This window comes from Lonchura striata, chromosome 9 (genome assembly GCF_050655825.1).
Source record: "Lonchura striata isolate lonStrDom1 chromosome 9, ASM5065582v1, whole genome shotgun sequence".
Classification (NCBI taxonomy): Eukaryota; Metazoa; Chordata; class Aves; order Passeriformes; family Estrildidae; genus Lonchura; species Lonchura striata.
In genome coordinates this window covers 5487060-5503027 of record NC_140711.1, presented here as the reverse complement: position 1 = coordinate 5503027, position 15968 = coordinate 5487060, and the positions used below count along the sequence as shown (strand labels likewise).

The following is a 15968-nucleotide window of genomic DNA, read 5'->3' as shown; positions in this document are numbered from 1 at the left end:
GCTCTTGTGTTAAGATTTAATAATAATAATAACAACATTTCAAAAACAATGAGTGCATTGTACACGAGACCTGGTTTCAGTGCTTTTTGTTGACTTTTTGCCCTGTGTGTGTCAGTGTACTGAAGACCTGGGGGATGGTGAGTGGATAAAAAACCCCTCTGGGACATTTCTTGGAGGAGGGCTGGGGAGAGAGGGCAGCAAGAGTTTCAGAATCGAACGAAGGTGGCATCGATCTGCCGCACAGTCGGGAGGGCCAGCATGATTTTGCGCCGGTACTGGGGGTCCTTCTGCAGGGGGTTTCTCTCCAGGTATACAGTCTCCAAATTCTTGGCTCCTTTCAGCTCATCCAGGTCGCTCCAGCTCTCCACGAGGTTGTCATTCATCTGCAGAGCACACACAGGCACGTTCACACCCACAGGGATTCCCAAAAGAAGAAGAGCAGTTGTGGTGCCGTGTCACTGCTACCAGGGCACCAGCGCTCACAAACACCTTCTCTACAAGGTCCTTCTTGTGCTGGAGCCTCTGAGATGAGTTTTCCTGTCTCACATCCCAGGCCTCAGCACTAAACCCAACTCCCCCATGCTGTCCTGGCTGCTGGGCACATGCCTCACCCTTCAGACAGCAGATCCAGTCCAGCCAGTGTGCTAGGAAAGACTGCACGTCTGCCAGTCTCTGCACCATCTCCCACTCCACCATGCATTTATGGGCTGGAAATATTTATATCATAATTTATTTCCACTGTGACACCCATCGTTACTTTGATGACTTCTCAGGAAACATTAAAAAAGGTCCCAGACTGAAAAGAAAAGCAATATTTTCCTCTCTCCTCAACATAAACTTCCCTGCAAAAACTGCTTCTACACTCCAGAAGAAATGCCAAACTCCCTGATTTGGGTTCTTCTCCTGCCTCCTTGTTGGCTCAGCAACTGCACACAAAGGAATGAGTGCTTCAACTGTCCAACAAGAAAGCAAAGCTGCAAGGTGGACACATGCTGTCCAACCCTGAGACAACAGCACCCTTTGCTTTTGGATACAGGGTCACTGCAGCAATGCCACCTTCACATAAAATGTAAAAAACCTCACTGGATTGTCTCACTCTGCTACAGCTCATCACAATGTTACTTCACCCAAGTCACTCAACTTGCAGATATCTCAGTCCCTCCACTGGGGATATGCTACTAGGAAACTGCTAGAAGACTGTCACAGTAGCTAGGATTTTGAATTCTGTTTACTTAAGGTGTTAAAGGACATTGTTATGTGGCTTCAACCGTTCAGTCAGTGAAAAACAATACTGGTTTCCACTGAAAATTCTGCCCTGCTCCTTTTCAAACATCTCAGGTTTTTTTAACATAATGTTGGAAGGCTGGAACAAAGCCAGGAGGGTATTTGCTGTGCTCAGCTAACAGATCTTGGCCAGTACTCTGCTCTGACAAAGGACTCTGGACACACTGGTGTTTTTGCAAAAGAATCCAGCCAAGTCCAGCTCTGGCCTGTCCTTTCAGTACAAGTGCAACCAGTGCAGACACCTCCTAGAAGCACAGCAACAGCAAAGAGGAAAACAGGAGGAAACTGTATGGGATCAGGACAAGCCCCACACCAGCCACCCTGCCTGCCTCACCTCTGCTGCCCAAAAGCTTCATGGGCAGTTAAATGGCTTCTCAGTCCTGCTCCTTAAAGAGCTCCTTACAGACAGGCATGGCCAGGTAACACTGCTGGCTGGCTCCTCAGCCACACTGCAAGATGAGGAAAACCATCTAAGGAGCCTGGGCTCCAGACTCCAGCTGGGTTTCATTTGAAGCTGCTTTCCACTCCTTTTCTCTCAGCATCTGCCCAAGAGTTTAAATAACTCCAAATGACAGACATTATACAGCACAGCTCTCATTCTCAGCCTTGAATGCAGGGACTCCACAAGAGCTAAAGCACGTGCCAGCTCATGAACATCTGCTGCTGCTTCTCCATTTTTTCACACGAGCACGTTTGTGCACAGCTCCCAGACATGGCACAGTGCTGATGCTTCAGGACAGGGCATCTCTGAATTTCCTGACCTGACTTAGGAAAGCCGAAGAGCTCAGCAATTCAGGGTGCCAGAAAGAAACAGAAGCAATCCTAAGCTGTTATCTGCCTCAAAGGAATGGAACCAGAAGTTGGTTTCATTTTGTTCATATTTATAACACCATAAATATACCAACTCTGCTATGCACAAGCTCTGTGCTTCCCCTGGCACTCTGTCATGCTCACTTACAGAAAGAACAGCTACAGAAATAGGACATGTGGGGCTGTTTCATAACCAACCTGAGCAGGAAGGCAGGGCCCATTTCCTAGGCAGAGACAGGCTCCTTACCACTCAGCAAAACCTGGCAAAGAAATCTTGAAGCTCTTCCCTTTCCCTAGGGAAAACCACCACACAATCTATCCATTCAGACTGGCAAGACCTTAAAGCTGATCACCAGAATTAGAAGAGCTCCCTCCAAGGCACACATGTCCACATGCTGCCCATCAGAAGGGTTTCCCTCACTGTGGCACAGACATTTTGGGGAACAGCTCTGGCCTGTGCTTACCCAGAACTCCTGCAGCTCCGTTAGGTGACTGATATTCTCGATCTTCTTAATTCTGTTGGCTGCAATGTCCAGCATTGTGAGTTTGCTCTAGACAAAGCAAACAAAAATATTAGATCTGATTTCATCTTCTCTGTGACACTTTTTCCAGGCCCAGAGTTGGAAGCTGTCAAGAGCAGACATGTTATTGCCAGCTGCTCACATTCAGCTCAGCTCTGGCTGCCTACATGGAACAAGGAAGATTGTTTTCAATTAAGCTGGGCTACTGACCCCCCAGATGCCATGTGACAAAAATGAAGGCAGTTACTGTCTGGATGGCAACTGCCAGCCAAGGGCTCCTAAAAAGTGAGCTTTCCTCAAAGTACATTAGAAGGAGCATTAAAAATTGGATCCAAAGTCTCCCCTTGAGCAGCAGAGCTGAACAAACTCTTAGCAGCACGAAACTCAACAATTTTAGAAAAGCTTTTGCTGGGTGAGAATGAAAATGACACAGGCTTCCACAAAATCCATCCCACTCAAAAAGATAGACATGTACACTGACAGGAAGACAATCTGCATGCCATGGCTGGCCTCTCTTACTCCCAGCTCCAGTTTTGTCCTATTGAAAAGCACTCACGGTTATCTACAAGCTGCTGTATGAAAGGCTGCAGCAGCTGTGTCCAGGAGCCTTCCCATGGCTGAGGATCAGCCAGGCTACTGCTCCAACCACATCTCCCTTCCCCATACTCCAGAATATCTGGAGGATCTTTACCCACACGAGATACTTTAACATAAAACAAACACTTGGATATTTGTGGTCTCTCAAGAGACTCAGGAACCCACACTTAACTGAGGAAACTGAGGAACAAAAACTTCCAGAAAAGCCACTAACACAAGCAGCTCAGGGCAACAACTGTGCTGCACAGTCAGCAAAAGCCTCACATTGTTCTCCAGTCCCTCGATGACTTCGATGCCGTTGTGGCTCAGGTACAGCTCCCGCAAATTCACCAAGCTCTGCAGCCCCTCAATCTTGGTCAGCCGGTTATTCTGCAAGTGCAGCAGGCTGTTTAGTACCTCCAAACAAACCCAAACCCGTGTGACTCACTGGGGGAAAACCATTTCTCTAAAGTATGGGTGAGAAGTGCAAATAGTCTGCTTGGGCCCACACAGATCTTGGGAGCTCAGCTGTTTGATCTCTGCATCACTGATGCATGAGAAGGCCCATGGGAGTCCCAGTCTCCAGCAATAATCAGACTCTGACCTTCCCATCCAAAGTTGCAGCCTGAAAGTTTTTGGCTCGGTGTCTTAACAAACAGCAGGACTATGCATGAACAGCGTTCAGTTTTAAGTCTTTACAAATGGGAAGGTCAGAGTGAAAGTTACACCACCTTAATCACACTGCACTCTGCTCTAGCTAATTCTTTATGGCACATACAATAATGGCACATACAGGTACCACAGCAGGTAGTCAGTGACTTGTCAGCAGCTTTAAGAGATACTACAATGCACAAGCACTGTCATATGGATAAGAATGAGATTCGGTGAAAGAAATTAGCTGAGTACATTTTATTTCACCTTTCAAAATGGAAGAAGCTGTTTGAAATCTTATTAAGGACAGATTGCACTCAGCACAGGCTCATTCACATTTCTTGCCTCTTCAGTAAGAAGGCAGTGACACTGAGCCACTGTCATTGTAAGGACTACCTGGCACAACACTTTCAGTGTTACTGTGATACATTAGGAGACAGTGTTTCAGGAAAGAAATAGGGGATTACATTCATTTCCTGTTCTTTCTTCCATAAAAATCAAATAGCTGTTTTATAATTTTATCGGTGTCTGTCAATTTCAAGTAGCATTAAAGGATGAAAAAGAAACAACACAGAGAATTCACTTCCTTCCAGCACAGGAGTTGGACTCTAACCCTGCAGCCCTGCTAATGAGGGGCTCAAATGAAGGTTGAAGAGGGATTTTTCACAAGGGTATGCAGTGATAGGACAAAGGGGAACAGCCTTAAGATGAAGGAAGGCAGGTTTAAATTAATGTTAGGAAGAAATTCTTCTCGATGAGGGAGGTGAGGGCCTGGCACAGAAAAGCTGTGGCTGCCCTTGGATCCCTGAGGGAGTCTGGGACACAGCCTGGGATGGTGGAAGGTGTCCTGCCCATTTCAGGGGTGTGGAGCAAGATGGTCTTTAAGGCTCCTTCCAACCCAAACCATCCTGGGATTCTGTGACTCAGAAGAACTGATCCTATCTCACAGGGTGGTTCAAGGCTTTCAGAACACAACCAGTACCTGTATACTGAGCACAGTCAGGTTTGTCAGGGCATCCAAGTTCTGGAGCTTGGTAATTTTATTCTTTCCAAGGAACAGACTGTCAAGATTAGCCAAGGTGTCGATGTTTTCAATTACCTGTGAAACGAGCAGAGGAGAGAGTGTTATTGAAAAACTCCACCTGGGAGATGTGGCTGTCACTTTCTAGCCAGGTTTAGAACCATGTGGTGTATCCTGGGTAGAAGATACTCATTTGTGAAGCAAAAAAAAGCTGTTACTAGTGAATGGAAAGAGAATCTGGGAAGGAAAAACAGACTTTGTAAATTGAGTCTTGCACATCAGCGACTGTATAACACAGAGGGAAGTTGTTCAGCTTCTCTGCCATAAGCAAAGTTAACTGTCTCACAGGTGTGTGTGTTACTGGATTTAACTACTGGCTGTACAGCCTGGCTTCTGGCAGAACACACCCACACCAGTCTGAGTGATGTACACTTTTTAAATACATACTTTACTGGGAGAACACAGACACTGTACCAGTTTAGCTCGAGCTCAGCCTTCAGGAAGAGAAAATCAGGATTTCTGTAAGCATCAAGGATATTACAAAGGAAGGGAGAAAGCGCGAATAAAACAGTGAAAACAGGAAAAAAAGGAAAAAGGGTAAGATTACAAAAGGCTCCTGCAAACAAAAGGAGACACTTTTATTTTGCAGGAAAAAGCCTCTGAATTAAAAAACCAAGATGCTGTTAAAAGCAACAAGGACATTACAACCAGACTTCAGCTCACAGTAAAACAGTAATATGGACACAGACACACCCAGAGCTGTGTGCCTGCTGTGCTCAGGCAGGCTGTGACATCTCAGCTTTTCCACATGCTTCTTGCCTGCCAAAATTTCAAATTGGTAGTGCTGGGGAGCCAGGCCACTGAGTCCTAGCACCCCCTGGATCACTCTGTGTGTTCACCTGTGCATGTACTAGCAGAAGGAAGGAGAAGGACACTCAGGAAAGGTAAGAAGCTTTTCAACCTCTATCCCACAGCTGCCAGAAGACTGAACATACAGTGTTAATCAGTTCAAATTTGCATTCACCCCCCTTCTAGATTATGGATTTCCCCTGTTTTGACCTTGCAAGAAAAAATATAGATTTGTTGCTCATTAGCAACTTCTCCAGCCCTGAGGAGGAAATACTGATGACTCAGTGCAGGGAGAGGAATGGAACAGATGGATATGAGGGGACAAAAACCTAAGAACAAGCAAAGGAGTGCTTTACATTGCAGCTGCCTCAGTCCAGCTTTAAGAAAAAAAAGCATCAAATATGTCAGCTCAAGCATAAAGTTCTTCTCCCCAAAAGAAACAGAGCAAGAAGTGCCAATTCATGAGGGCTCCTGAGCTAAGGACACCAAGGGAGGTTTGAGTAGGCAACAACAGCCCTGCTGCAGCAGCTTTAATACACAAGGAAGAAGTCAATCAGGCACCTTAGAGCCAAGAACACTGCCTGCAGAGTCCCCAGGCTTGTACCCCAAAGAGTTAAGGGCATGTCCAGCTGTGAAACACACAGCCAAGGCACCCTACACCCACAGAAAACCAGCCCAGGAGTTCTAGGTACCCTCAGGCAGCACGACATTTCTTTGTGCCAAGCCAACTCACAGGTTACTCACTCCAGTAAAGCAATTAGAAGCATAGAACACTGCTGCTTGAACAAGTCAGAATAGAATTAACAGACATTAAAAATAAAAAACATTAAAAATAAAATAATTTAAGAAGCTTGTGTACCCATACAGTGACAATTTAAGTTTTTGTTTGTTTGTCTGTTCTGTTAATATGCTCAGGCTGAACACTGAGAAAACACATAAAATAAATCTAATCTCATTGCTAAAAATATATTCCTTGGCTTGACAACATTGACAACGTACTGTCTACGTATCAATTCTAGCTAGATTTTTTTTTGTCCCAGATGATAATGATGCTTAGATACAGAATACAGTACAGCTTTGCTTAACCCAGCTTCTTAATGTAAGGGTCAGTGTGCTGAGCTTGCTCTGCTTCTCTCCTTAACTCCTGTTCCCTCATCCTATGCAAACTCTAAGGTTCCTAATTCTTCCTCTGACCTGGCTGATGTTCTCACACTCTAGATTTATCCCCCTAAATAATTTCTAGATTATCCCCCTAGATTTAGCCCCCTAAATAATTTCATTTCCAAAGCAGAAATTCCTGGAAAACAATTCAGTCCAGTCTGGCTTTAGGAGGAAACCAAAATTTTTTCCTCTTCAAAAAGGCAGCACACATTTCTGCTTTAGAAGGCTGTTTTTAATAGCTGAAGTTTCCTCATTTTCTACAAAGACAAGTGTTCTTCCAAAAGTCCTGAAACAAAGAGGACAAACAGATCTTTTCGTAATCTTTCAGCATAACAAGTCATTTCTCAGACACTATAAATGGGCAGCAACAACTTACACCACATTGACTGAAATACAGTCATCTTCAATCAGTATTTTCTAAGCAGCATGTAATTTTAAAAGCTTTTAAAAAAAAAGAGCTTATTTTGCACGTTGCAAGTCTTTTGTGTCATCTGTCTGACCAGTTCTCTTATGAACCAAGCAAATACAGTGAATCACACCTTAGGGACAGGAGAGACTACTCATAACTGCTCTCCCTTAAGTGGCACAGATTGTAAATTGAAAAAGTCACAATCTGCACAATAAAACCCCAAAGCAATCAACACTACAGTACCAAGTTTTAGGTTTTAAAGGCATCCCAGAGCAAAGCCTCAAGAAAAAAACATTGCCTAAACAAGACTGACTACCATAGCAGGCTGTCAGTCGCACCTGCAAATCAAACTCTTTTTTTTTTCAATAGGTTTCATGGACTCAGCACCAGTGTGTAGAAAGGTAAGAGAAAACAACACTAGTTTTGATAGGCTTGGCTCCCTAGCAGGAAGAAACCATCACCTGCAAAAGGAAACACACAGAGGATATACGAGTTCATTAAAGACAAAAATTCACAAATGGTGATTTAGTAGCCAGGCACTAATGCAGAATGAAAGGCTGCAGCATGCACAGCAATAAGCACAGGGAGTGACTGGAACAGTAAAAACCAACAAAACTGCAAATCAAAGTCAATGCAGTGCCCTTGCAGAAAATGCCAATATCACACCACAGAGCTGAAAACTCTCCAGCCAACATCTGTCAGAACAAACCTACCCGAATTCGATTGGACCCCAACTCTAACATCTGTAGCATCTGCAAGTTGCTCAAATTCTCAATTTTGCTGATTTTGTTGTTGACAAGGAAGAGCTTTTTAAGCTGGGTAAGTCGATCCAGTCCTTCAATGTGTCGCAGAACATTAAAGGAGATGTCCAGGACCCTGAGGTAAAACAAACCAAAGGTCTCATCAGGCATGGATGATTCTGAAAGAGGCACTTGTAAATTGGTGGGGAATCCCCTGTCTGCAGAGATCAAGCCTTTGCTAGGCCTTGAAGCTAAAGTCATGAATGCAATTTCTTTTTATCAAAAAATACAACAAATAAAACATTCAAAATACTTTTGCAGTGTGTTTGGAAAGAAAAAATCATCTGCCACATGCAGAAGACAGACATTATTTTTCCCAGCCATGGAGCTTGCCATGCTGGGAGGAAGCCAATCTGCATTTTCCTTGGGAAAGGTACCTGCCTACAAAATCTGCCTCTGACAGGACCATGTCAAGGGCTCCCCTGGCAGGAAGCAGTTGTGATGGTGAGAAATGGGCCAGTCCTGCCCCAGGGGGAACATTTTTGTAATGTACCTCCAGAGTGATCCAGGCAAATACCAGAAACTCAGAAACTTGGAAGGGTACTATTCCTTCCCTAATACTCTTCAAAAGAAAATAACCTTATCTGAAATCTCTTGTCATTTTTGCAGGAATAAACACCTGTTACACAGAGCTCTCACTGCAAGAGCAAAGGGGGCCTGAGAGCTCCCACACCTGTGTGGAAGCTACAACCACCAGCCATTCTCACTGCCTTACACAGCACAGGTTTCATTTCAAGCTGCCTGTCCCTGGGCAGCTTCAGGACAATGAAACTTGTGTACTGCACAGATTAAATGTCAATAGAGCACCAAAATAAATTCTGAGAGAGGCTTGGGTGATAAACACTGGAATAAGTACAGTATGAGTAACACAGTGAGTAGCAAATCACCCCCAGCCTAATCCTGGTGATTCCCCTGGACTCACTCAAGCTCCACCAGAGACTCCAAGTTCTCAATCTTCCGAATTTGATTGTCATAGAGATCCAGCTCCCGCAGGGTCTGCAATTGCTCCAGGTTCTCAATGTGCTTAATCAAATTCTGACGGAGACACAGAGTCTAATTGTTGAGGAAAAGTTTAGAAAGAAACAGAAAAATGGCTATGAAGGATTGCATGTAAGGCCTTTATGCTTACAGACAAAAAGATGTTTGTGAGGGTTTCCACATGAAGTTTTGCTGAGAATTTGTTGGGTTGTTAGTGGTTTGTTAGGTTTTGTTTGTTTTGTTCTTTTAATACAATATTTTCTTGGCATACTCCAATTCTACAGAAGGAAATTTTTCCACCACAAGGGTCAGATACAGTAACAGCAGCTCAGAGAGGTTACATAATCCCCATCCTTGGAAATACTCAAAAGCTTAACTGGAGAAGGCCTTAAGCAACATGTTCTAACTGGGCTTGCTTTGAGGACTTTACCATCCAGGTCATTCTGTGTTCAGTCTGCTGTGCTAGTCCAGGATGTGCCCTAATGCTCTCTCATCCACTTCCAAAACACACTTGCAAAATCCCAAAATATTACTACTTGACAAATAGGTAAAACCACCTTTTTCAGCTAAAAATGAAGCAACTCATTAAATCTCAGCCAAGAAGAGATTCTCTGTCATCTTACAGGTTAAATCTACAAAACCCATTCTCTATTCCCCAGGACTGTTACCTTCACTTTTTTGAGCACCTCAAATCCTTCGATCTTCCCAATTCGGAAATGATTCAAGTCAACATCCTTAAAGAGAAATGGAGGGATTTAGCAGTTGTTTCAAAACAAATCTGGTCTTTAAAGATCAACCTGGTACTTTGTTCTAAGGAAATCATAGTCTTACAAAATGTGTAGCTCATTAAAACTTCCCTTCCAAGGGCATTTATAAAATGGGTTTGGTACATGATTTTACCACCACAACTGAGACACATGGCCTGAACTTGGCAACTGCAAATGCAAAATGTCAACTGCATACAATGCAACAGCCCTTTCCTGAGTCTGGGCATTACCAAAATTAGAAATCTATTGAGGTGGAAAAATTCTTGCATAAAAGTTTTGTGTAAAGTTCTCTTACCAACATTGCTAGGGCTTAACCAGAACACAAGTTGCAATTTCCAGTTCCAAGCCTCAGATGAGCACGAGTCACTGACAGTTTGGAAAACCAGTGGTTTTGTGAATGTTAATTCTGCACTGGCAATCAGCTGAGGCACTTCCCATCTGTGCTGTTCAGCCCCAGATGCTCCAGTTTTGAAAGTCAAAGAGAAACAGAGCACTTCCCACCCAGCTCAAAGCCTCTGCTGCTAACGGGCTCACAGGGTTGCTGATGCCAAGGCACTTGGCTGGGTAAGTCACTGTGCCTGCTCCAAACCACAGGGCTCACAGCAGCTAACAGCTCTCTGAACAGACTCCTGAAGCTCCCAGCCCAGCAGTACCTCTTGCAGCACAGACACACTTTCAGTGCATCTATGCTTAATTTAAAATTCTAAAGTACTAATGAAACATTTTCGCTAGTGATGAAAAATAGAACGTCTCTACTGCTAGTCTAAAGGCTCTGAATCAGTTCTGAGGAGGATCACAGTAGCCAGCACCTTCAGAGGAATTAGATCTTTGAATTGGGTTTCAATACTTGCCTTTGCCTACCTTTGTCTCCTGCTGAATAAAGCCCATAAGGACAAAAATCTGCCTTTACCTCAGCCTCTGGGTCCAGGCTAATGGTCTCCATGTCCACTGGTGTCTCTGCTTCTCCTGCAGGAGAAGCAAACACATTACAAGGTCCTGTACTAGACAGCCAAAGGCAGGATAACAGCCAAATCCAGAGAGCAAATGCTCCTCAGGAGGAGAAACACATGAGAGGCACAGTTCAGACATTCTGCTTCATTAAAACCACAAGAGCTCATTACAGAAAAAAACCTTTCTTTACAGCAGGATTTCATGCTCAGCTGTAAAACACACACACATCAGCACCTTGTCCAACCTGCCTGTGTGGCTGCTGGAAACTCCAGGCTCAAGGGTGGGCAGGATGCCTTTCCTTCACACCTACCCCATCCAAAGTGTCTGTGCTCCTCTGAAAGCATAATAAAACCTTGCCAAGAAGGAATCCTAATTGTCTGGTGAGATGACCAGGAATGACCAAGCATCTCAACAATCCCACTCTTTAGGGTTTTTTTAATTAGCACTGCCACTTTATGGCACTGTTGTGAATGCTTTTGCATGGATCTCCCTTCCTTTGTTTGTCTGAACTCTCTACTATGCCAGACAACACTGTTTATCCCACTGCATGAATTTCCTTGGGAAATGCTTTTACAGCTCTGGAAAACACCCCTGCATTTGCTGTGCTTCTACCACAGCACATGAGGGAGGGAGATTTACTGGAGAATTCATGCTGAATAATTCATGCCCATTCCCATTTGTTGGAGATGGTGTGCTGGTTACATCAATTTATGAAGAAAAACAAAGTCTGATTCAGCTTTGCAAAACTGACACACAACACGATTTGCAAGATTTTTCTACTTCATGTGCAAAGCTTCTCTGAGTGCTACCAAAAACTCAAGCAACTTTGATTACAGTCACATCCCAAGGGCTTTGCATTAACTCCTGCATGTATGCAAACTCATTCCCTTAACCCAGTAGCAGTGACTATTTTCACAGCCCAGAATGGTAAAATGTCAAGAGTTCCTATTTAATGAGTGTTTCTCCTGCTAATGCTTGCCCTTGTAAGTAGTAGTGCAGGCACAAACAGTACCAGCATCACCATTTTTAATGCCACCATCCAACTCCAAGGGTTTGGTGGTCCACAGATCATCACTGACCTTCCTGTATTTGGGCTGTTACTCTTGCCTGGACATTTAAACAGGAAAGAGATTCACTGAGTGATTCACAGAAGTTAAAATGAAAAAGCAATCCTCTTTTTTTTTTTTTTTTTTTTAATAGCATAAAATAGCAGGAAACAAATTATATTTTGGGAATGCAAAATGAGCTGGTAGTCTTGGGGATGTTGAACAGCAAGACAGAAATGCCACCAAAAATTAACACACATACATGTGCCTGTCAGCAATTAGCAATGAGCAACACCTGCTTTTTCTTATTTTAGTTCCATATCAGGAGCTCTGCACTTCAGCAGAGTGAGATACTCCACCCTGCTGCTATCAAGACTGGACCTCTTTGACCTGTTTCATGGATGCAGAGATTCAGAGAGAAGTGCTCCAAGCCAAACAAGCAGCTTTGCAGAATTTATAGCCCACAGGAACAGTGCTCAGCTTTGAAACAACAGTTATTTGAGATATCACACAAAAAAATCCAAATTATGCCCCTGGTATTGATTTATACTGGCAGTAACTTAGTGTTCATGGTGAAGGAACTTTTTGTGTTTCAAGTCCTTTGAGACTTTAAAGCTGTCCAACAGTAAAGCAAATTACGCACTTGGAAAAGAAAAAAATCTTCAGCAAAAAACCCCATTCAAGTAAAAAAAATATATTTTACTTCATTTGGCTATGAAGCTTGAATATTTTAATTTATAAACACTTAATTTAGGTAATGTGTTAAATACTTTGTTCTGGGGCTCCTCTCAATTTTGACATATGACTTTGAGAGACCACTCATGATAGCCAGTGTGGAAAACAGCATTCAAATCCAAAGCTGCAAAACCAAATCACACAGGATACACACTGAATTCAGTAAAATAAAAGAAATTTAAATCTGAACACAAGGGCAGTGCTGTTGTGTACTAAAGCCAACTGTCACGAAGTCTATGCACTGTGTATAAAGCACACAGCAGCTTGAGGGAGATGTGTGTCTGGTACCAGCTGCAAATCAGTATTGGTAGGAAAATGGTAAAATACATTTTCTCTCAAGAGCAGAAAAACAAAAAAAAAAAAAAAAAAAAAGGAAAGAGAAAAGAAAAATGGTTCTAGCAAATTTACAGTCATTTATATGTAATTTTATTTATGAAGTGACTGGATAAAAAAAACCTCTAAATTGACCCTCCTACAAGCACTTTACAGCCAGGACTGCAATTTCCCTTGCAAATTGCTTTACTCCACACTTCTCAATGGAAAAAATCCCATCACTCTGGCAGTGCAGTTTCCTAAGTGAATTTTTGTGTAACCTATACCTGCAAGCCACATGCCTTTGCAGAAGTGGAAAAAAATCCACCACTGAGAAAACCCAAATTCCACAGTGGGAACAGTCATTACTGAGTTATGTAAGTTCAAGTACCACAAGCATTTCAATCAACAAAAAAGCCTAACTACACTTTTAAAGTGTATATGCATGAAGAATATTATAAATAGCTCAGCTATATGATTTCTAACCAGAGGCTCTATTCCTCAGAGAATTAGCTAAATGATGAATTTGAAATTTCAGCTGTTCAAGCTACTCAGGATCTTCTGTGAAAAAATGTGGAAAACTCATCATTTTCCTTTCAGCTGAGAAATTCAAAGCTGGCTGTGGAAACTATCTCAAATGTTCAGAAATTATTCCTCTGCTTGGTTCCTGCCCTACTTTTCTGAATGCTTACAGTTTGGAAAAAGTAACAATACAGTCATTATATTAAACAGTACAAAAATGTAATTCAGCAAACAAATCTGAATGTGCTTTTCTTGCTTTCAGTAGAGTGAGAGTACATCACTTCTGTACTTCCTTTCATAGAATTCCCAGGGGAACAATGTGCAAAATACAACCTCCAACACACAGCTAAATCATGGCAGCTGAGCAAACATTCATGATTCCAGGCATGCAAAGGAAAGCTCTGTCTGATCTGCATGGTTCCATCAACTGCACAGTTTGCAAAGCCATGAAGAATGTAAGAGCATTTCTTTATTGATATTTAGGGGGGTTAAATTATCAACAACAAATTAGATCTATATAGAGTGCATTTAGTTATGAGAAGAGATGTAAAATTCTAGTAACAATTTACTTGTTTGAAAAATGCTTTGGCAAATCCCAATGTGCAAGGTTAAGACGAGCAGGGATCCACTGTAAGAACTAAAATTTCTTTCATTATTTCCCTTCCAGTATCCCAATAATAATAATATGGACATCTCTGTGAAAATAATGATGTTACACTTCAGACTGCACCAAAAGCTGGGCTCAAATCACCACACAGGGTCTGCAGAAGTGGATCTGCTCTGACAAGTTCCATGCAAGCCACTGAAAACCCTTCCATCAAACACCCACAGGCTTTAAAGCCTGTCAGTATTTCGACCCCATGTTCTAGTACAAACAGTAAGATCAGCAGGAAAAGCTTAAACCCAATAGGATTTAAATATATAATTTTGAGATGTCTTAGACCTTTTAAATTAAAACAACAAAAGGGACAGGTTCCTTCAATCCATCTGGAAATAGTCTGGAAATAGTCTTGGTTACCTTCCAGAGGAACCTGACAATTCTTTAGGCAAAAAAAAACCAAACACATAAACAAAGGTAGAATTATGAAAAGATCCTCATGATAACTGCTAATGAAAATGTCCAACATCTTCCCACATAAAGTTTCTAAATTTCCATAAAAGGAAAACATGAATAAAGACGCTTTACATTTTGATACCAAGTATTTCAAAGAGAAACACGGATGGGTAAATAAACAAGGAAAAAAAAAAAATCAAAGGCCTAATACTAGCAGTTCCATAAAAAACAGGCGACTTTATTCTAGCAAGGATAAGTTTAAATTTATTGAACTTTCAGGGAGGTGGCTCTAGGGCGGATTCCCATGGCTACCCAGGCAGCGGGAGCACAGGGGGCTGCTGCAGGCTGTGCACACGCGGCCGGGGCTGCTGGAGGCAGTGCTGAGGCTGCCACGGTACCTGCGGAGTTCTCGCCGTTCTGCTCATCCCGCAGGCTCTGCTGGCTCAGCTCTGTCACCAAGCGAACCGCCTGCTTCCTCCCCTCCTCGTCCCCCGACTCCTCCGACTCGATCCTCTTATCAACTGCACAAGACACAGAACGGCAGAGTTAGGCTTTTCCCAGCAGAGGGGCACAGGGGACGAGCAGCAAGCAGATAAAATAACCAGGAGTCACATAAACGACTAGGCAGTTAGTAGAAATCCTAAGTTAACTAAATGAAAGGTTTAGTCTTAAATAAAAGGCCTCTTACCCCTTGTTTCTACTTTGATTTTGGATGCACTTTTTCCTCCCCTCACATCTTCCTAAAACCAACAATCTGGGAAGAAGACTGGAGGAAAAAGGAAATTTCTTAGATCAATGAAGTGCAATTCCAAAGATTACGGAGATGGAATTAGAACGATTACATTTTAAGAGCTTTTAGAATATATATTAAAAATATCAGTATCATGTACGATAGTACCAATGACACAAAGTGAAGGCATCGATAAGTAAATCCTCACAGATAAGAGCAACCTCCCCAGAACAACCTGTCAGGTCCCTTCACGTTTACCGAGCCACAGTGGTGGCCACCCTGAGCCTGGACCAGAAGAAGCTCCTCGCTCCTTTCCCCCTTCCTCAGTCTTTCCTCTCCTTACACCATGGGACTGAGAAAAACCAGCGCCATCCAGAAGGCTTCTTTCTGGTTATCTATACTTTTCACGTCACGGCCATCTCCAGAACCCCGCTCCTTCTCCCTGCGGCACACGGAGCCCGCGGGCACCCGCCGTGCGCTGACACCGGCCCGGCAGGGCCCGGCCGCTGGCCTCGGGCTGGACACACGGCGGCTGCACGACCCCGCAGGGCCCGCAACCCCCGCCCCGGCGCGCAGCTGGCAGCCGCACGGCCCGGAGGCGGCGCTGGAGCAGCCGGCCGCGCCGCCCCGACCCCGCAGCCCCGCAGCAGCCCCGGCGGGCTCTCACCCTCCATCATCTCCTGCGGCCCCGCTCCGCTCTCCGCCGCCATAGCGCTCCTCCTCCCACCGCCCCTTCCGGAAGCCGCCCCCGCCGCCGCCGCGCCCAATCACAGAGCGCCGCTGCCGCCGCG

At 43.8% G+C, this 15968-nt stretch overlaps 1 protein-coding gene across 2 annotated transcripts; it reads right to left on the bottom strand.

The window, feature by feature from the left end:
* On the bottom strand, window positions 1-15921 carry PPP1R7 (protein phosphatase 1 regulatory subunit 7). 2 transcript variants are annotated; one of them, XM_021547032.3, is made up of 11 exons: window positions 15845-15921; window positions 15136-15213; window positions 14846-14968; window positions 10738-10793; window positions 9729-9794; window positions 9005-9135; window positions 7996-8158; window positions 4825-4941; window positions 3477-3581; window positions 2559-2645; window positions 1-383 (listed from the first exon to the last, which is right to left on the bottom strand). In XM_021547032.3, exons 4-11 carry the CDS (start codon window positions 10768-10770, stop codon window positions 207-209), a joined length of 879 nt encoding a protein of 292 aa, XP_021402707.1. In that variant the 5' UTR covers window positions 10771-10793; window positions 14846-14968; window positions 15136-15213; window positions 15845-15921; the 3' UTR covers window positions 1-206. The 2 variants fall into 2 exon arrangements, with proteins under 2 accessions (XP_021402707.1, XP_021402706.1); XM_021547031.3 differs by lacking the exon at window positions 15136-15213.
* Window positions 15922-15968: the final 47 nt, after the last annotated feature.